At 44.0% G+C, this 22367-nt stretch overlaps 1 protein-coding gene across 1 annotated transcript in view; it reads right to left on the bottom strand.

Moving 5' to 3' along the window:
• The window catches only part of LOC137429858 (protein QNR-71), a 58961-nt gene extending 47058 nt beyond the window's left edge, over positions 1–11903 (bottom strand). The window contains exons 1-3 of the mRNA XM_068120168.2: positions 11679–11903; positions 9621–9788; positions 9253–9387 (exon numbers count right to left, since the gene is read on the bottom strand). Of these exons, the coding sequence (XP_067976269.2) occupies positions 9253–9387; positions 9621–9788; positions 11679–11769 (394 nt within the window). The 5' untranslated portion in view covers positions 11770–11903. The remainder of the gene's footprint in view (positions 1–9252; positions 9388–9620; positions 9789–11678) is intronic.
• Positions 11904–22367: the final 10464 nt, after the last annotated feature.

Raw genomic sequence — 22367 nt, 5'->3', positions numbered from 1 at the left:
GCATCCAGTTTGGTTTCTACCCCGATTTTCACCTCCTCTATCTGCTCTCCCATTTGTTTAATTTCTCGGGCGGATTGCTCCCCTATTTCCGGCAATTTGTCTTCCATCCTATCTTCTAGCCCCCTCAACCCATTTTTCACCCCCTCTATCTGATTTTCCTGGGCAGCCATTCTATTTTCCACCCCCGTTAACCCATTTTTCACCTCTTTTATCCCGTTGTCTAACCCCTCAAATTTGTTTCCCAACTGTTCGCTGGTACCCCTCGCTTCGTCCCTCATTGCCCCCATTTGGCCCTCCAATCCTCCCATTTTGCCCCCCATTTCTCCCATTTTGGCTTCTAGCCTCTCCATAAGGGCCCCCATTTGTAACAAAAAAAGGTTCGAATCCACCGGTGGCGCTGCTACGGTCGCGGGCGCGGTCGCCGTAGCCATGTGCGAGGCGCCATTTTGCGCGCCCGTAACATCGTGCGCGAGAGCGCCATTTTGCGCGCCTGAAACCTCCTCAACCACATTGCCAATGTTCTCCTCCTCTCTTTCATCCACATACCTTTCCCCGAGGTCCTGGGTCGATTCTACCCCGTCTATCTCTCCCACCGACATCCCGTCGCCTTGACCAGCCATGGCGCAATTTCAAAATTCGGGTTTTGTAAAACAAAAGCAATTTCGGTAGTTTGTAATTTTGAGCGCGTCAAGCGCTTCAGGTCCGAATCCGACACTTCTGACACCAATTGTTACGGTCCGCGGATAAGATGTTGTTTGCCGAGCAGAGGCGCCGCGGCCGAACAGTTTTTCCCGACTCACCCGATCCCCTGAACGTTGGCCAGATCGCGCCACAGCTATTCAATGAGGGAAAAGACAAAGATGACACGGATGTGAAGAAGAGGAAGACGAAGGCAAAAAGGTTTGAAATACGATTACTATTTATTACTATTTACAGGCTCAAAGAAACCAAGGAGAAGGAAAGATAAGAAAATAATATAGACAGAGGGACGGACCAGAAGGACACAGTGAAAATCGCTAGCTTATCTATGCAGTCTTAATTAATTACCCAGGGACAAAACAAACAGAACAAACTCACGTACACCAAAAGGATGGAAAGGCAGGACTGGCGGGAGGTGGATGGCTGGAGGGAGAGGAAGGTCCGGGGCTGGCTGGAGCTTGATCCCGCACGGGACGTCGGGCTGGACCTCGACGGCCGCCAATGCCACCGATCCTGTCGTGTGCGCGGGGTAACGGGTCGGAGCTGCTTGGTGGAGCCAAGCCAACGCTGCTGGTGGGGGTCTGGTGTGATGGGTTCTCTCTTCCTCTCTCACTAACTCCAGGACTCTTTCGCTCTTGCTTAGTCCAACTCTTCCTCTCTTGCTTGGTCCAATCACCCCTCACCACCGACAACTCAACTCAACCACTGACCACCACTGACGACCAACCCCCGCTCTGACCAAAACCACACAACGCCGCTCTCTCCAACTTCTTGTGCGCGCGCCTTTATAGCGCCTCCGGCGATTAAGCCGCCGGCCTTCAGGACACGCCCATTGGTGTGCTCACCTCGGCCCTGGTTGGTCGCGCGACCCTCTGGCTCCGCCCTTGATGACGACGGGCGGGCACGCCTTTCTTCCCAGACCCGAGCACATGTTCAATGGTGGTTTTGGAGCTAAAACAACCCACAGCTGTAACAAACTGGCAAACTTCCCAGTGCAGTTGGCAATGGAGACTTGGAGGGGATGTAGCTGGAAATTGAGGCTTGGCAATGGAAGTTTTGGGAGTGGGAATGGGGAATGAAAGGAATCTATCTATTTCACTTGGTGCAATGGAGTGTCATTTTAATGGAAGACAAGGCCTTACCCTGATACACATAATAAGGAAATAAACTACTGAACAAGGGTATTATAGTGTCCTTCAATGTATGCTTTATGGAATTAACTACCGGAACGCCCTTTGACCTTTATACACACTGGAGCAAGGAGGGCTCAGACTAAACAATAATTCATAACAATTTACAATACAATACAACACAATAAAAAAAACACAATCCTCATTTCCGCAACAATATAATCAAGCACACAGCCATGCAATCTCCATAGACAAACATTGGCAGTAGAATGGGCCGTACTGAAGAGCTCAGTGACATTCAACGTGGCACCGTCATAGGATGCCACCTTTCCAACAAGCCAGTTCGTCAAATTTCTGCCCTGCTAGAGCTGCCCTGTTCAACTGTAAGTGTTGTTATTATAAAGTGGAAACGTGTAGGAGCAACAACAGCTCAGCCGCTAAGTGGTGGGCCACACAAGCTCACAGAACGGGACCGCCGAGTGTTGAAGCGCGTAGCGCGTAAAAATCGTCTGTCCTCGGTTGCAACACTCACGACCGAGTTCCAAACTGCCTCTAGAAGCAACGTCAGCACAACGACTGTTCTTTGGGAGCTTCATGAAATGGGTTTCCATGGCCGAGCAGCCGCACAAAAGCCTAAGATCACCATGTGCAATGCCAAGCGTTGGCTGGAGTGGTGTAAAGCTCGCTGCCATTGGACTCTGGAGCAGTGGAAATGCGTTCTCTGGAGTGAAGAATCACGCTTCACCACCTGGCAGTCCGACGGACAAATCTGGGTTTGGCGGATGCCAAGAGAACGCTACCTACCCGAATGCATAGTGCCAACTGTAAGTTTGGTGGAGGAGGAATAATGGTCTGGGGCTGTTTTTCATGGTTCGGGCTCAGCCACTTAGTTCCAGTGAAGGGAAATCTTAACGCTACAGCACACAATGACATTATAGACGATTGTGCCAAAGATCGACTGTAATCTATATACCCCAAAGAGGAATGACCCTTCCTGCTGCTGCCGTAGTGAGCGGGTGAATGAGTAAATTAAAATGTCGGTCGGTGGAGTCAGCCATCGTAATGACATCATAGACGTAATGACGTAGCGTGACGGCTGGACACAAAACTGCCGCTACTTTAATATTTAGAAGATGATCTCTTTTAACCTCCAGTAACTTTGCAGTACTACAAAGGGATTAGTATTATGATTTGATTTACTATAATATTAATGTTACGTTATCATTATTACGAAAATGGCTTCTTTCCAACTTTGTGGCAACAGTTTGGGGAAGGCCCTTTCCTATTTCAGCATGACAATGCCCCCATGAACAAAGTGAGGTCCATACAGAAAATATTTGTCCAGATCGGTGTGGAAGAACTTGATTGGCCTGCACATAACCCTGACCTCAACCCCTTCTAACACCTTTGGGATGAATTGGAATGCCGACTGCGAGCCAGGCCTAATCACCCAACATCAGTGCCCGACCTCATTAATGCTTTTGTGGCTGAATGGAAGCAAATCTCCGCAGCAATGTTCGGACATCTAGTGGAAAGCCTTCCCAGAAGAGTGGAGGCTGTTATAGCAGCAAAGGGGGGGGGGGCGGGGGGGGACCAACTCCATATTAATGCCCATGATTTTGGAATGAGATGCTCGATGTTTGGGTGTCCACATACTTTTGGTCATGTAGTGTATCTGATCTACGATCCGGTGTGAGCGAATAATTTCAGTTATGACGTCATGAATCATGTGGTCTGGTGGCCATATTGGATTGAAAATAAAAGCATTATCTGGTGGCCTTCTTTTCCAGAACCGCTGAACAGATCAATGTGAAACTTCATACACATGATCGACTAGGCATGAAGAATATAGTTAGAATTTTTTTTTTCATGTTCACCATTGATGCAATTTAGCCTTAATGTGCACAAAAGTTGTCGTTAAATATCCTAATAATCAATCGATATAATCAATAAAGCTACAGTTAGTGGCAATATATGTGATGTAATAGGGCACATGGATGATACGGCCAATAATACCACTGGGTCATAATAGTAGCGTGTTCGAGTAGCGACGGTATTTTTTTGTTCAGGATGAGCGCACAAGGCCAGACCATGTCCTCTATGAATGCCGTTGTAGTCTAACTCTGTGTTTGGTACAGAAACTAAACATGGACAATGTACAATATTCTGTACTTTGAACTGATAAAGTATCTGTAACATTCCATACATTAAATCATTCATTCAAAAATAATCAGACGGGATGGTACAGAGGTTTGAGCTGTCTAGCTGTCTCTCCATCTACCCTCACGGGCAGCCCAGTGCTGCACGAAAATTAATGAATTGGATAATAATTTTGTCGAAGGTTGAACGACGTTTTCTTTATGGGGCCATAACCATAGCTTGCCATAAAACTCAGAATGTCTGTCATAATGTCTCTTTAACTTTTCTTTTTTCATAAGGGGTATTTAGAATTGTTTGTATTTTTGTTTATAACAAACCTTTATACATTATAGCGTTGACAGGCAATCATTGCAATAATGCAAAACCAATCTTGATTTTAACCAGGTGCATTAAAGCAAGAAACACGTGATTATGGGTATTGGTCACAAACCAACTTCTCCAGTCTGTTACAGTGCCATTCTTCTCCCCAGAGCCACAAGGCAGCTGTTCCCTACGACCACAGGCCATCCCCCCATCCATAATCGTGAACTCTTCTTCCTCAAATGACCCCATTCCCAAGCACTCCCTTTTCCAGGTTATTGTGATTTTCACCCCTCTCCCCCACCCCTTTTTGTTTGTTAGTTGTCAGTTGGTTTGTTCCTTTTTGTTCATTCCATTTCCCCCTTCCTCTTCTTCCTCGCTGTGTTTCATTCATCTTGTGTTTTTTGGGGGTTTTTTTGTATGCTGAATCGAGGCTCGTGAAAGAGCGAACATTTATTTCACAAACAAATCAACCAGACAAACAAAATATATAAAAAGAGGGAGCGGAAGACAAGATGGGGAGAGAAGGGGAAGCACACAAACACAACATTTGAGAGCAGGGAGATGTGTGGAAGGGAGAGGGCTTGGCCTTGGGGGGAGAAGGTGTGGGAAGGGGGGTTGGGGGGGTGGGAGAAGTATAAAACAGAAGGACACCAAGGACTTCCAGGACAGAAGTTGGTATTTCAAAAAAGTGGATTTGGGGTGAAATTAGTGGGGGTAGAAAAGATCAAGGTTTTGGATGGGGGAAGATAAGAGATGGTGGTGAACAGCTGTTTTAAAGACCTGGAGGGTGGAGTGGGATTGAAGAGAGTGAGGGAGTTTGTTCCAGAGGCGGGAGAAAAGAGGAATGAAGGAGTGAAGGTGAGCAGAGAGTCTTGATTTTGGCAGTTTAACCATAAGAGGGTTGCAGGCAGATCTTGTGCGACCTGAAGGAATATTTTGGGGATAGGGCCCAGAGAGAGCTGGGGGGGGGGGGGGCAAGGCCAGAGAGGAGTCGTTAGAAGACGGAAAGACCACCCACCTGCCTGCGGTGAGTGAGTGAAAGGCCCTTGGAGTTAGCTTCATCGCGGGAGATTCCAATGATTCTGAACGCTTTGGTTTCAACAGCGTGAAGACGAGCTCGGTGTGAGGCAGGAGCACCAGCCCAGAGGGGAGAGCAGTATTCCATTGAGCTGCGGATGAAAGCCTTGTATGTGGTGAGGAGCTCAGGTGTGCCAAGGAAGGACTTCGCACAACGGAGGATACCCAGTCGGCGACTGGCTTTGGAGGCCAGATTTGAAATGTGGTTTCCCAGGAAAGATCATGGCAGATAGTGAGACCCAAAAGCTTGAGTGAAAGAACTTCTTGGAGAGGATTATTCAGAAAGTGAATGGGAGGGGTGTCCAGTCGGTCTTTTCGGAGAGACATCGTAAGAGTGTGAGATTTGTCAGGATTGAAAGACATGTTCCACTTGTTTGCCCAGTAAGTTTGCCCGTGCTGCTTGTTCACCCCCATGCCTCCATATCCCCCTCCCATTAATCTCACTGTCACTTCTACTCTGCTCTGGTGTTTCTTCCTTTCCATTTTGCTCTAGCTCTTCCACAAGCCTCGAACATGTATACACAAAACACTATAAAAACGGATCCATCACATTGTGCCTTTTTTCACAAAAGCCAGGTTTTAATATGAAGCACACACATATATATATATATTGTTGCAGATTCGGGGGTCGGCGCTCCCCTTACCAAGGGGTGGTTAATCCCCTTGTCTTTTAAGCTGGCCGTCCCCCGATCCTGGAAATTATAACGCTCCTTTCCGGTCGAGATTGGCCAGAGTGATTGGTCAATGGAGTCCCAAATACCTGCTTGCCAATCCGACTGCAAAGCAGGGAGATAATTCCCGCCCGGACCGCGGACAAGATGGAAATTGCCGAGCAGTTAGCAATCCGAAGCCCGAGCCATTAACAAAGGAACTAAATCTGATCCTGAGCGGTTGGCCAAATCGTGCCACAGGTACTCAATTGAGAAAAGATGCCAACGATCGAATGAGAGGAAATCAGAGTAAAGGGAAGAACATGACGTCATAGGTCACGTGGTATCGCAGCCATCTTGGATTAAACGCAAAGAATTAAAAATTTATTTCTCAGAACCCGTTGAATGGAAAAATTTGAAACTTGGCACATTGTCAAGTACTCCCAATGGGGAACAAAAGCATGATAATGATGACATCATAGGTCAAGTTTTATCGAATTTGTTTTAATCAATGGATATTTGACAAATTTGGATGACAAATCAAACTTGGATGACATCATAGGTCAATGATGGAGTACCAGCCAAAAATGTTTTAATCGAATTCCTTTTCCTAAAAATATGAAATTGCATGCACATGATCTATGACCCATTTGTATTGAAATATTAAATTTATGACATCATAGGTCACATGGTTTGGCAGCCATATTAGATTTAACCTAAAACCATAAAAAAACATCTTTCCCAAACCATCAAATTGATTGACTCGAAACATTACGTGTGTCATTGACTAGGCATGGCGATTAAAAGTTGATCACGAAAACATCATTGCTCACATGGTGTGGCAGCCATATTGGATTCCAGGAAAGTATTAAATAATTATATCTCTGAAACCACTTACCCTATTGATGCGAAATTTTATAAATTTCATCTAACATCATTGTTGCATATAGTTTGAAAATGATGATGTCGTAGGTCACGTGGTTTGGCAGCCATCTTGGATAGAAAAACGAACCTTATCTGATCAACACGAAACTTCACAAACGTGATCCCCTACACATACATATGCAGAGTGTACATTTTTAAAGGTCATATGTCACGTGGTGTGGCAGCCATATTAGCTTGAAAGCCAATATTTAAAAAAATCCCTTCTCTGAAACCGCTTCACCGATCATGTGAAACATGTCATGGCTGTTGAAAATGTGATACTTGAAAACAGCTGAAGGGGTTTAATTCAAACTTGTTTATTTTTGGGACCGTGAACGAGGGCATCTACCCGTTGTGGGACTATGCGGAGGCATATTGGCGACACAGTCGCATTGCTCTAGTTTACATATGCATAAATGGGTTTTTTATGTAAATTTTCATTTATGGATGCTTTCCGACGGTTATGTGGTTTTTCCCGATATACTGGCTTCGATATCCGTCAGCACACCAAATTTTAGCTTTCTATGACACCCGGAAGATACCGAACATTAATATTTGTCAGTCAATCAGTCAATCAGTCAGTGGTTAGAAAGAGCTTTATACAGTCACGTGAAAAAGTAAGTCCACCCCATGTAAAGTTTTGACTTTTTCAACATATTACAACATACAGCTATTTGATCTTCATTTCAACAATATTGATAGATAAAGGTGATATAATATAACAAATATCATGAAACATTTACATTTTATAGTCCATTGTATAATTTAAATAAACATAAATGCAAATTTCGCATGTGGAAAAAGTAAGTACACCCCTACATTTATCACTACTTCAAATACCTAAAATTAGAATCAGGTGCACCAGCTCAGATGCAAATGATTCGAACATCGTTGGAGAGGATTTTGGAGGAACCTGTCTTATTTAAACCTCAGACATTTCGTTTGGTTTGCTCTTTGTTGTTGAAGTGTGCGGCGTCACCATGCCGAGATCAAAAGGGCTCCCTGAGGCCTTCAGAAAGAAGGTTGTAGATGCCTACGAGTCTGGGAAGGGATTTAAAAAGATCTCCCAACAATTTGAAATCACTCATTCGACTGTCCGGAAGATAATCTACAAGTGGAGAAGATTCTAAACAACTGCCAACTTTTTCAGGCCAGGCCACCCCAGCAAGTTCAGCCAGAGAGCAGACCGCAAGATGCTGAAAGAAGTCTCGAAGAACCCCAGAATGTCATCACGGGACCTTCAGGTAGCTCTTGCCACTATTGATGTCAAAGTGCACGAGTCTACCATTAGAAAGAGGCTGCACAAATTTGATCTACATGGGAGGTGTGCCAGGAGGAAACCTTTGCTGTCAAGAAAGAATATCAGGGCAAGACTAAAGTTTGCCAATGAACACCTCGGCAACGACCAGCACTTCTGGAACAATGTGCTCTGGACAGATGATTCAAAGGTAGAGCTATTTGGCCACAGTACCAGAAGACATGTTTGGCGAAAACCAAAGACAGCATTTGACCACAATAACCTGATACCAACTGTAAAGCATGGTGGTGGAAATATTATGGTTTGGGGTAGCTTTGCTGCATCAGAGCCTGGGCAGCTCACCATCATATAATCCACTATGAATTCTTCATTGTACAAGAGGGTGCTTGAGGATAATGTGAGGCCATCTGTCGGAAAGTTGAAGCTCAACCGAAGATGGACCTTGCAACATGACAATGACCCGAAACATACCAGTAATTCCACCAAGGAATGGCCGAAAAGAAAGAAATGGAGGGTTCTGGAATGGCCAAGTTAAAGCCCGGATCTAAATCCCATTGAGATGTTGTGAGGGGATTTGAAACGAGCTGTGCATGCAAGAAACCCCTCAAGCATCGTACAGCTGAAAGAATTCTGCATGGAGGAGTGGGCAAAAATTTCTCCCATTCGATGTCAGAGACTGGTAGACAGTTACAAGAAACGCCTACTAGAGGTTGTTTCTGCCAAAGGAGGCAATACCACCTATTACAGCCAAGGGTGTACTTACTTTTTCCACATGCGAAATTTGCGTTTATGTTTATTTAAATTATACAATGGACTACAAAATGTAAATGTTTCACGATATTTGTTATATTATATCACCTTTATCTCTCAATATTGTTGAAATGAAGATCAAATAGCTGTATGTTGAAATATGTTGAAAAAGTCAAAACTTTACGTGGGGTGTACTTACTTTTTCACGTGACTGTATATTAGATTTTTTTTCAATGAAACTATCTGTTTCTAAATAACAAGAGGAAACAAATTATTGTTTAATTTAGCTCAAAATACCAACCTTGGGACACTGAGTTGGTGTTGTTACCAAGCCAATTCCCCCTGGACCACACACGTTCAACGTGAGCTGTGAAGGTGATCTGTGATCCAACCAGTGCTGGACCATCATTGGTGGTGTTCACGACCAGGTGCCAACCTGTAAGGTAAATGCAAGTAAATGCAGAGCCAAAGATGTAAACATTTACCCATCAAACTACAATTACTTTAGATGCATCCACAGTTGTCCAGATAGAAAATGATTTGAATTGGTCTTCGTTAAGGTTACAGGCACAGCAATTCATTTATTTCCCTTTATTGACATAGTTCCTGCATCATGTTAGAAATCCTAAGAGATGTGTGCAATATTGTTTGTCCTGAAGGGTTTCTTACGTCTCTTCGGGCAGCAGCTGTGATGATGGTGTCCTCGGTGGTCCCAAGGTTTGTAACCTTGATGGTCCCACTTACGTGAGTCTGAATGCCAACCAGGGCCAAGATGCTTTCCGTGGTCGTGATTGTAGCGGAAATGGTCATCACCATGACCAAACATCTCACCGTAACCTGCAACGAGAAGGCCTACTGTGAACTAACCCATTTGGTCATGTAACAGACTTATGGTAAACTTCGATGAACAGCAGAACACGGATTCTCTGAATCCGACATCCCATTTCTGCAAGTAGACTCGATCGCTGCTTCCGAAGTACACCAATATCAAGGGATCCCTTTGGCCTAGTTTGTCTGTTGATCTGATATGCTCTTCAATGAACATTAAAACTTTTTAATAATAAAAGAGAAGTGGAGTATGTTTTGCTTTTTTATGGCGTAGCCCATAGGGCAAAGCCGTCTAGAACAATGTTTGTCCGTCCGTCCATATGTATGTATGTATGTCCCCTCAAACGTACACCAATCAGAGCTGAGGATCTGGTCACATGACAATGTGATGTGATTATGTCTGATGTCATTACGGCGGCACGGCAGCTGACTCTCCACACACCGCCATTTTGATTTATATGCCGTTCATGTCGAACATATCGTCGAACCTGTCATATATCACAATCGCCATGCTCTACCTTAACGTTTTTCATTCAGTGTGAAACACAAACAAAAGTTGAACTGACAGTGGGATATTGGGGTGGCAACGATTGGGCACAACCAGCAAGGGAATGAACGAACAGGAAAGGACGAGAGAGAAAGGGAGAAAAGACTGAAACCAGCAAGTAAGGGTTGGGATAGGAAGGGTCAATGAGGGTAATAAATATCATGGGTCAAGATGGGGGATGACAGGAGGTGCAGTACACTGCCTGCTTGAAGCCCTGCATGGAAGAGTGGGAAGGAGTGGCACCTGGAAGTGGTTCCATGGATGGGAAGGTGGTGAGAAACAAAGGATTTTAAGTGTACTGTCAGCCTGAATTTTGGAAGTTTAATCAGAAGAGGATTACTGGAAGAATGAGTGCATGCTGGAGTTGCTGGGGATGGTTGAAGGACTGAGATCAGAAGGAGCCAGACTGGAGAAGGGGCGATTCAAAAAAACAAAAAAAAAACAGAGAGACCACCGACCTACCTGGGACTCACACTTTCCTTTATCCTTGAGATAGTCCCAATGAAATTGGATCGGATAAAACCCACTACAGTTCGGCCCTTGTGTGGGGTTCGCTAAGTCTGTTGTGTTTTATCCAGTCCTGGTCACTTGTGGACTTGAAGCACCCCATAGTGTCTTTCACAGGGAGTGCAGGTCTTGCACTCCTTCTTCATGAAGACCCAACTACCCCACACATTCTCTCCTTTCTTTAACCATCACAATTATCCCATGAAATTATTAATAACAAACATCTAACGAGAGCAGCTCAGATCAGAAGTTGTGGTCAGATAACTTATCTTACAGGATTGGGTGAGCAAGCAAGTACAGGTAGTTTCGGAAGGTCTGACTTGTGGATTTTCCAAAACAAAACATAATTTTTCACATTTTGGGGAGGGATTGTGGGGCTTTTATAATGATATTGGATCTATACTCCAAATACAATGTTTAAATGCAGAAAGTCATGGCCTAAGTTTTAAATTCTGGATGCATATGATTGAATAAAACATCAATATAAGTTTATTATTATTGATCAGTAAAATATTACTATATAAACAGTATACAATGGCATTATAACAAAACAGTTGCTTGAGCTTTTGAAACAGTTATGAAATTCTGGAATTGGATATTTTACAATCATTAACAACTGCACACAATGGAAATAAAATTAATATTCATCTCTCTATTTCAACACCAACCTTCCCCACTTTTTAAACATGGCTTGGTGGTGGCGCACAACGCACTCTTGTAAATAATAATAATAACAATATAATAATTATAAACACTAGTATTAGAAACTGAAGCAAAGTTGCAAAGAAGATGTGCAAGTCTTGTGACATTACCAAATCATTTCCAAACGGTTCTTGAAAACTCACTTCTTTGTGCGGACGAATGTTGGCAGCTGGAGATCACCACCAACACCACGATGGCGAAGCAGGCAATTGTCCTCCCAGAACCCATGGTCATCAGAAATGGTGGCCCACTAGAAGTTGGAACCTATATTTTAAGTCCTTTTTTTGCCCAGCCCTGGGCACTCCCATCCCCTCCGTCAGGAGCATGTGGCTGGTCATGCGCCGCCTTACAACGTCACGATCACGTGTAAGCAACAGTCTTTGACCACAAACCACAGAAAGGAATGCACTATTGGTTAGCAAGGGGTTGGAGGTGGGGGAAGGATGGAGAGGTCAGACTTGAAACTATATCCACTAGCAAAATATGTTTGGGATGTTTTCCGAACAAGAGAGGTGGCTTTTCGTGAGAATGTGGCAAATGAGGATTGGAATGAATACTTTGCAAAGATTTCAATGGGTAAATGCACTTGCAATGAACTAGAACTATATACCCTCGAAGTATAAAAATTGCTCGAAGAGTTCTTAACTCCGCCATCGAAGGTAGATGGAGGTTATGTTTTCACCCTCTGTTTGTCTGTCTGTCTGTCTGTTTGTGAACAAGATATCTCAAACTTTGTGGATGGATTCGGATAAAACCTGGCGGGCAGGTTGTGTGTGTGACAAGGATGAGTTAATTAGAATTTGGTGAAGTTCTGGATCCGGACACTAGAATTTATTTTAAGTGATTCTTCACCATTGAGTGATCGGGCCAAAAACGATATATAGCATTTTGTTGTTCTTTAACATCCACTATTATCCCACATTGTGGGGTCAACCGGGGGAAGCTTGGCCCAAGTCTTTCACGAACCGGCCTGGCCAGGCCTGGCATTCGCCTAGTTAGGTCAGGAATTTGGAATTTGGCCATGGTGCTGGCGATACTCGCCTACTCTTTGCGAAGGACACCATGGGATCTTTACCAGACGGGACCCCCAGATTAACGTCGATCCGAGGGAAGGCACACACATTGATGAATCATGCTGCTTGTGAAACACCAAACAGACAGTTTATACCTGGGTTGGGATTCCAACCTGGGCTAGACAGCTTCGAGGCGAGTGTGCGTACCTCGAGGCCATCCTGTCAGCCACTCCACCCACAATAGTGCCGAAACGAAATTATATGGCCGCCATCTTGTTTCCTGGTGGGCCTAACATATTAGCGTTGTAATCAAGTGTTACATTGTTCAAATTACTTAATAGCATGCTAAATGTGTGTTTCGCAATAGCGTTATTCATCTTTTAAGAGTGCTTTAAATGTGTGTTTCCCAATTGTCCCGTTACCTGATATTGTCGGAAGTTGGGACCACAATGCGATCATTCCTGTTGTATGCATAATTATCGAGGCTCGTGGAAGAGCTACAGAAGAATGGAATGGAACAAAATGGAAAGGGGGAAACACCAACATGAGAGTGAGATTAAGGGGAGGGAAGGTGGAGAAGGACACATGGGGGTGAACATTACAATAAGAGAAAGGGGAAGGTGGGAATGAAACAGCAAAGGAACGAACCAACTGACGATGAACAAACAAAAAGGGGTCAGGGAGGGGAGTGGGGGTTAATCACAAAAATCTGGAAAAGGTGAGTGCTTGGGAATGGGTCATTTTGTGGGTAGAAGAGACCACGAATACGGGTGGGGGATGACCTGGGGTAGTGGTGAACAGCTGTCTTGAAATTCTGGATGGAAAGAATGGGACTGAACAGACTGGAGAAGATGGTTCCACAGGTGAGAGAAAAGAGGAAAAGATGAGTGGAGGTGAGCAGTGAGCCTGGAATTACTGACTATCAATAGCCTAAAGGTTAATCCTAAATATTGTATTTTGAGAGATTCCTTTCTGATCTAGCTCTTCCATGAGCCACAACCATGTATACCAAAAAATTCAAACATCCACATCTTTTACGCATGAGCATATACAGTAATTCATTGTTTTTGAATACCCTGTGCATCTGGTTCCTTAATCGAAGTATAATTGATACCCTATGTGTGGACTTTTGAAAGTAGCACAAGCATTTAGTAGTGTGGTTTCTTTTGAGCTGTTTCGTCAGTTAAACTTGTTTAAAACTGCAGTTCTGGTGTAATGCCCACCACATATCGGGACACACCTGACTTCACGTGGCAAGGGAGAAGCGGCTGTCCCCCACTTGTATTAACTATACCATTTGGAAGATCCCAGGAAACCTTCCACACTCGAAAATAGTGTGTCGGTGCAGCGGTCAACGTCCCTGGTTTGGCTTGGCTGTACAATCCGCACGACCTGTAGTTGCTGGGTGGAATTGATGAAATGAGGACATGGCACAAGAACGATGGACCAAACGGCCTTTACTGTACCCTATTTAACTTGTGATACCACAAAAAGTACAAATGTCTTTTGAAACCTTGGATGGTATTTCATGTTCAGCAGCAGTGCTCTAACTCCAATCAAGGAGCTCGCTGTCGAGATTATTGGCCTTCTAACAAACGTATTGTTACGTTTGTGGGGGGTAGGCAATGATTACCTTAGTCCAGGTAGAATTGTATAGGAAGTGTGCTCCGACTGTAATGAAGAAGAAGAAACCCCATGTACCATAAGTAGGAAATTTGTTTAGACCGGATGTCGTGTAAGCGTGTATAAGTGTCCCCATGAAAGGGGTGGGGTTATGTTAATTAGTTAGAGATTTGAGGAAATGAATCCCCTGTATGTAACTGCCTCTGTTATTTTTCCTCTGTTCCTAATGACAATGCAGCACACACACAAAGCCAGGGAATAGCACATTAAACGATACTAAATAAAAGCTAAACTGAAGCAGGACTTTGAGCACCAACGATGATACCACCGATGTGTGATAACATCAAGCAGGCAAATCCAAAAGGCCACACCCCGGAGAGCAAGGATTGGTGAGATTTGCAAGCATCGAAGAGAGGGACTGGCTGATAGGAGCAGACATGGGCGGCGTCTGATGACGGCAGAACTTTGTTTACAAAGGAGTTGGTGAGCTGACATTTTCTCTCTCCTCTTCAGTGTTTCATAACGAACGGATGAACATTTTCTCTCTTGGCTTTCTCTCTGCTTCGGGATCTGGAGGTGAACGGTCGCCGATAAGCTCTCTTGGCTGTGGGGTTTTGTGGCGAACGGTCGTGTCCGACATTTTAGACCCTCTTGCATTGGAACATTGGTGCGATGCAGTCACAGTTCATAGCGCTCTTGTGCTGAGAGACGTGGGTGCTGGTGAGGCGGACGACGAGGACAGGTGCGGCTGAGTGAACGAGGGCGCGTTGAGGCCTACTTCCCACCAGGTCCTGTGCCGCACCCGGATTGCACACTCGGGGCCTGGACGATTCCCGACGGGGTTCATGAGACGCTCAGAGCTAAGTGCCTAGTTAAGAAACACACACACATTTATTTACACCAGTTATTTTTCCCCTTTGTGTGTATATGAGTCTGTATGGGGACATCCCATTTAGAAATCATATTTTGCCGTGTGTTATTTTGTTCACCGGCATTTCTTCAATAAAGCCAATATTTTTGTACAATTTAAATCCGTATCGGTTGAATTAATCATCGCAGGTTCGAAGATGGCCGGTGGGACCCGTGAAGGTAAGTTCATCATTCTCCTTTCCCTTGCGTGTAAAGAACACTGTCATTTTTGACTGAACACCTTGGAGTTAAAGCTCGATTGGTCATCCGTCACCCAGATGGTTACGCTGCCACCCAAAAGATGGTTAGGTCTGGGATGGAGTACCCACTTCCATCACCACACCCAGAATGGTAGCTTTAGTCTGTTTTGACTCCCCAGAAAACAAACCAATGTTCAGACAGTTCAGAGGTGAACAAGCTAACAACTGAGCAATTCGATATAGTTCATCCACAGACACCAAAAACTGAGCTTTCATCCATGGAAATATACCGGCACTTTATTACCCTGCGCTCGCGAAGCGAAAAGCGGGGTTAAGAAATCGGTTGCGTACGTGTGCCGTATGTGTGCCGTGTGCCGTACATGTGCTGTGTCCGCATTTTTAAAATTCATTTTCTCGGCAACCGTTGGTCCGATTGACATGAAACTTTACCGTATGAGCACCTCTGCCTGTAGATTTTTTTGCTGATAATTATGACATCATAGGTCGCGTGGTACGGACGCCATCTTGGAAAAACGTTACACCTCTATATCTCCCAAACCGCTTAATGGAAAAAAATGAAACATGGATCATTGTCAAGTACCCCTCCATGGGGAATAAGATATGTTAATGATGATGTCATAGGTACCTCCATTATGACGTCATAATTCGACAAGTACAACGCTTGATCTGATCAGTATGAAAAAAAAAATCCTCTGCAACTGTTAGTCCGATGAACACGAAATTTTCAGAATATGAGCGGCTCCTCCTGTAGAATTGTTTTAATGATAATTATGACGTCATTGGTCACGTGGTACAGGCGCTATCTTGGAAAAATCGAAAAAAGTTGCACCTCTATATCTCCGAAACCACTCCATGGAAAAAATTGAAATATGTCTCAATGTCAAGCACTCCCCTTTGGAAATAAGATATGTTAATGATGATGTCATCAGTACCGTAATAATGACGTCATAATTCGGCAAGTACAACGCGTGATTCGATCAGTATGAATTTTTTTTCTCTGCAATTCTTGGACCGATTTACACGAAATTTTCACCATATGTGCGCCTCCACCTGTGGACTATTTTAATGATAATTATGACGTCATAGTTCAGTGGAAAAGGCGCCATCTTGCAAAAACCGAAAACCTTTGCCCCTTTATATCTCCGACCCCACTCCATGGAAAAAATTGAAACATGGCCCATTGTCAAGTACTCCCTATAGGGAATAAGATATGTTAATTATGACGTCATTGGTGCCTTCATTATGACATCATAAATTGACAGGGACAACGCTTAGTCTGATCATTTTGAAATTTATTGAGCGTGATCTACGCAACAATTATATTGGAGAATATAAATTTATGTCACGTGGTCTGGCAGCCATATTGGATCAAAGAAAAAAAAACCTTCAAAAACAAAAGAGCTCACTCGCACCAATTTGACTGTGCAGGGTAAGTTTTCTATGAATACCATCTAGTTCATTTTTGTGTTGTTAGCCTGAATGAGTCTTACCGAAGCCATAGCTCATAAGCATAAGGCAATGGGATTGTGCCTTCAAAATATCTTTCAAATGCCTTGTGCTGTGTTGATTTACCCATCATCTATCATTTTTATCTTCACTGTGTGGCTGACAGGTGCAGGATCACCTTTGAGCTACCTCAAGGTCTAAGTTTGACTCATCACATGACTGTCGGATTGTGCTTCTTTCCCAGGCAGGAGGATGTTGAGTCAGTGAAGGTGCTGTCATTCGGATCGGGTGGTCCGTTCAACCAGAGACACATCTGCCAGCATTGGTTGCTGGTGGACAGTAAAGATCCCACACTGTCTTTCGACGGATGGTAGGTGAGCGAGTCCCTAGGCCTATTTGCCACTTTACACTGCTCGTGGGGCCACAGACTTAACCAGGAGCCACGCTGTTAGATGCCCGTGCTTCACCAAATTTGGCTGAGCAAACCGTGAGGTTACGTGACGCGGTCTAAAGTGGTTTGAGCCACACACCAATTACCCTACAACCAGCCTAAACCACCAAAGGTAGCAGTCAGGACAAGCGGATTTCACACCGAGACCAGGTATATTTATTAACAAGCAAATGGCATGGGGGAAGGAAACAAGAATTAAAGCAATGCACAAAAATAAATGATGCCTGTGTCAACTATAAAGTAACCCCTTAACCCCTACCGATACTCACTCACGATGCCAAATGAACGAATGAGCATTCTTAATTATCCTAACTTATCTGGGCCCAACAGACATACCACACGAGATGGACATGTATAAATTCACAAGACCATGAAGAATGTTGCCCAAATCCGAGGCAGAGTCTGGCAAGATCTCCCAGTCCCAGCACGGGACTATATGATCATTCCGTGCCTCTGGCCAAGGGGAGTGAGACAGACACAGCCCATTCATCGTGGCATGATGCAGCCGTTTCCTCTTGCAGACTTTAGCACAATGAGCAGTACCACTGACAAAACAAACTCCTCCTCTTTCTTCTGGCGCACCTGCCTTTTCATCACTTCTGGCACGTGTGTCTTTCATCAGGTGCCGCACCCCTTCCCTCTCTATGCCATTTGTCGTTGTTCGGCCTGGTGGGCGGGGTAACGACAGCGCCTTGAACCGTAACCTTTGGATGACCAATGGTGGTACAGGTACAGTATACCTCAAATCACGGTTAACCCTTTATGGACAAACGGACACATACTGTATGTCCATCAACTTTAAAGTGGTGCATCACCCATATTTCCCTGCAATTTTAGATTACTTAATATTTGTACATTGGCAAACATTGTGGCTAACACTGGGTAAGAGCTTTTCTCATTTATATCATTTTTCTTTTCTTTTTTGTTGATGAGAAAAACGTGGGTTTTTCATCATACATACTCTTGAATTTCAATTCATATTTGTGATTATTATAGTCAAACTAATAATAAAATTGGACTTGTATCTGAAAATTAGCTTCAAGATCCTTGTGGTCCTCAAAGGGTTAAACTTCAATAGTTTTTGTCTCAATGGTCGGCCAAAGCTAAAGTAAAAGTTGATGTTTTTTTTTACTAAAAAACATTCTAACAAAGAAGGGGATAGTCAGGTTCACTATGTTTTTTCGTTCAAAATCATGGTAGATTAGCAAACCTATACATTTTTCGAAACGTTATTACATGGAAAATCTGAAAATCAATGTTTACATTTGCCATTTCCGACCAATTCGATTCGACCAATTCGACCAATTCGACCAATCGACCAATTCCATTCGACCAATTCGACCATTCGACCAATCGCTTCGATCGACCATTCGACCAATCGCTTCGATCGACCATTCGACCATTCGACCAATTCGATCGATTCGATTCGATTCATCGAATTCGATTCGATCGACCATTCGACCAATTCGATTTGCCAATCAATTTGACCGACCTTTGCTTGTGTGGAACGGACTGTGAAAACGATGCGGATTATATTGTCGGATACGACACACAGGACAGTGATGACGAACTCTAAATGGCATATTCTGTAATCGTGTATGTTTGATGCCATTGACTGCCTGTGTATATTTTGTCATTGACTGCCTGTGTAGATGTGAAGTTATACTGACTGCATGTGTATATATGATTTTGCTGACTGCCTGTGTATGTTTGGTGATATGAATTATTGTGACACATTTTGATGTTATTAACTGCCTGTACAAAATGATAACATGTATTTGATTATGCAACTTATCGCGAATATAAAGACAGTATTTTGCAATTCAAAACCTTTGATTCGTGTCTTACCATTCCCCACAGCACTAATTTGATACTTTCATTGGATTCCTTGTCCCTGAAAATATAGGTTTAGTATATTTTTAAAAGTTTTTAGGTAATTAGAGGCAGAAATAGAACAAAATATGTATTTTACAGTGGCCATTTTGAAAATCCAAAATGGCCGCCATACAGGTATCTCTCCAAATGTAAACATTGATTTTTAGTTTCCTTATGCTATAACCTTTCCAAAAATGTATAGGTTTGCTAATCTACCATGATTTTGAACGAAATATAATTTCTTGACATAGTGAACCTGACTAGGAGTTAAAATGTTCTTGGAGCAATGACAGGTCTTACTCATGAAATGCACAGATATATTCAAAAATAAAAAGAACATCGATTTATGTTTCCTGATCTATTGCAAGTATCTCTGGTTCTCAGAGGTGTGAATGTCCTACCAAGTGTGACAGTTACAGTGCCTGTACAAGCCTGCCCTCTGATGGATATTTGCAAGTATGATGCTCACACAATTCACTCTATCTCTCTTTCTGTTGCTGTTCCTCTCTTGGCCACAATCCTTGAGTGGCAGTTGTTTCTCCTTTTTAAGCAAGCTTCAATTTAATAGTAATGTCACGATTCTCAGGGAAGCAGCAGAGAGCACTCATATAAATGGAAACCTGAACAAGGCCTGCTTTGGCCCTGCAGAGGCCCTGTGGATACAAGCAGTTAAGTGTACTACCGCAGATAAGTGATCATATCTGGGGTTTTTGCATGCACATTAAAAAAGTCAACTTTCAAAATTATGACATTTACTTGTAATTATGGTGGGGGTTAGGGGTAGGAGGGTGGGAGCAGATAGGGATCTGTCGGAGCTGTGAGGGCTGTTTTAAATATGTTGTTTGTTTGGTCCGGGGCCACAAGAGAAATGATACAATACTTTTTCATATATTGCTAAAAGGAGAAGTGTGTGTCGGTTATTGTTATCTCCATATTTCAGAAGGTGGAACGGAGTACTCCTAGGTCTCAAAGTATCCACCTCAGTGCGTGCGTGCATATGTATGTGTGTGCATGTATATGTAGGTGTAAGTGTGTGTGTGCATGTAAGTTGTTAACTGATATCTCCACACGTGGGTGGGTTTCACGTGGGTGTGTGTTTGTGTGCCAGTCAGTGTGTCTCCTCCATAACTCCAAAACTATGAAACCTAGCGCCCCAAAACTTTGCATGTATACTAAGAGAACGCCAAGGGAGTGCATGAATGAGAACCGGGTGTTTGGGTAAATTTAAACACCCCCTTTTGAAGATTCAGCCTTTTTCAAATTAAAACAAAAACAGGCTTTATCCTTGGTCAGCCCACTTCACCTTGCAGTGGTCTTAATCCACCATTTTTTTTTTGACCTACTGAAAAAGCCTTTAGATTTTCCATGACGACCTCTCACGATCTAATTATAGCATTTAATCAAAATATGATTTTGGATTTGAGGATCGGATTTCGGGGACCAAATAACTTGAAATCTAGAGTGAAATGGGAAAATGTTAAGAAATTAGCGATGTATTTGTTATGCTGGTGCGTCCCATTACCAATCTGCTTGCCAACCCAGCCGTTCCTTATCACCAGATTCATTAGAGTGCTTGCTTGAGTACTTACGCCACTTGGAAACTTCATCAACAGGTTGGGTGTGTGACAAGGATGAATTGATTCAATTTTGGTGAAAATCAGAATCCGGATCCGGATAGGAGGTTTTTTAAATTTTCAAGTGATTCTTCACCATCTATCTATAATTCCATTAATCTCTGTGTGTATGTGTGTATGTGTGTATGCGACAACGATTTCTCGACAACTACCGGTCCGATATACTTTAAACTTGCCAGGTATATTGCTGGGGACCCGAGGATGTGCCTTTTCAAGGTTTGAAATTAATCGGACAAGTACTTACCGAGCTATGGCGATTTAGCCGTTCGCCGTTCGCTTTGGCGTTGCGAATGGACCAAACCATTTCATGTAAATAGAGGGGGGGGTTCTGTGGTCGTTGCGAATGGACCAAACCATTTCATGTAAATAGAGGGGGGGGATTGTCACTGTACTCGCAAGCCGTTCGCCGTTCGCTTTGGCGTTGCGAATGGACCAAACCATTTCATGTAAATAGAGGGGGGGGATATAATTTTAGATAGATATATAGTACGGGCATATATATAGTACGGGCATGCCCTAGTTGAGTAAAAGGGCCAAATACGATACGTAGCATGATATTTCAAAAAGTTGTGGACGACTTATGAGAAAACTAGTTGGATGAGTTGGTAAGGCGTCAAGAACAAGTAGATTAGATTTTGATTCTGGTCCGAATCCAGATCTGGCCTATCAGTGGGATACAAAACGTAAACTGTTCATTCTGGCAGAGGTGTGCTCTCTACGGAGTACTGTTCTAGTTGAACTGTGTTATCACAGTGGTTGCCCGTTTTTCAAAAGAAAATTGCAAATTACATCAAGACAATGTTAAGGTGATAAAGTAAATGAAGTATTTTTAAACCGTTTCATTGGAGTGAATATATATCAGGTTTGATTCAGTGGTGTAATGGTTAGAGCATCTGCTCTGAATTTGAGAGGTCGGTGGGTTCGAATTCTGGCCGAGTGAGTCCACCCCCCTTCGCTTCTCTCCCTCCCCCCGCCCTTCTCCTCTCCCCCTCCTCTCTCTCTCTCTCTCCACCTCCTCCTCCTCCGTCCCATCCGCCTCCCTCCGTCCCATCCTCCTCCATCCCTCCTCATCTCCCACTCGCCTCTCCCTCCGCCCCTCCATCCCTCTCACCTCACCCCTCCATCCCTCCCCTCACCCCTCCATCACCTCCTCCCACCCTCCACCCTCTCCCACCCCTCCAGCCTCTCCACCCTCGCCTCTCCACCGCTCTCTCCACCTCTCTCTCTCTCCATCCTCATCCCTCTCCCATCCCTTCCTCCCTCCCACCCTCTCTCCACCCTCTCCTCTCTCCCTCTCCCTCTCCCCATCCTCCTTTTCTTTCTATCCATCCCTCTCTCCCCTCCTCTCTTTCTCCCTCCTCCTCCCCTCTCTCCCACCCCCTTCTTGCTCTTGCTCTTTCTCTCTTTTTCTTTTTCTCTTTCTCTTTCTCTTTCTCTTTCTCTTTCTCTCTCCCACCTCCTCTCTCCCATCCCTTCTTCCCCATCCTCCTTCTCCCTCCCCATCCTCTTTCTCTCCCCAACCACTTTCTCCCTCCCCTACCCTCCTTCTCCCTCCTCCTCTCCTCTCTCTGCTCCCCTCTTTCCCCCTCCCTCTTTCTCCATCCCCTCCTCTTTCTCCCTCCATCTCCCTCTCTCTCTCTCTCCCACCCCCTCTCTCTCT

Source organism: Myxine glutinosa, chromosome 6 (assembly GCF_964187855.1).
Source record: "Myxine glutinosa chromosome 6, kmMyxGlut1.1, whole genome shotgun sequence".
NCBI lineage: Eukaryota > Metazoa > Chordata > Myxini > Myxiniformes > Myxinidae > Myxine > Myxine glutinosa.
This window is presented reverse-complemented; position numbering and strand designations above follow the sequence as displayed.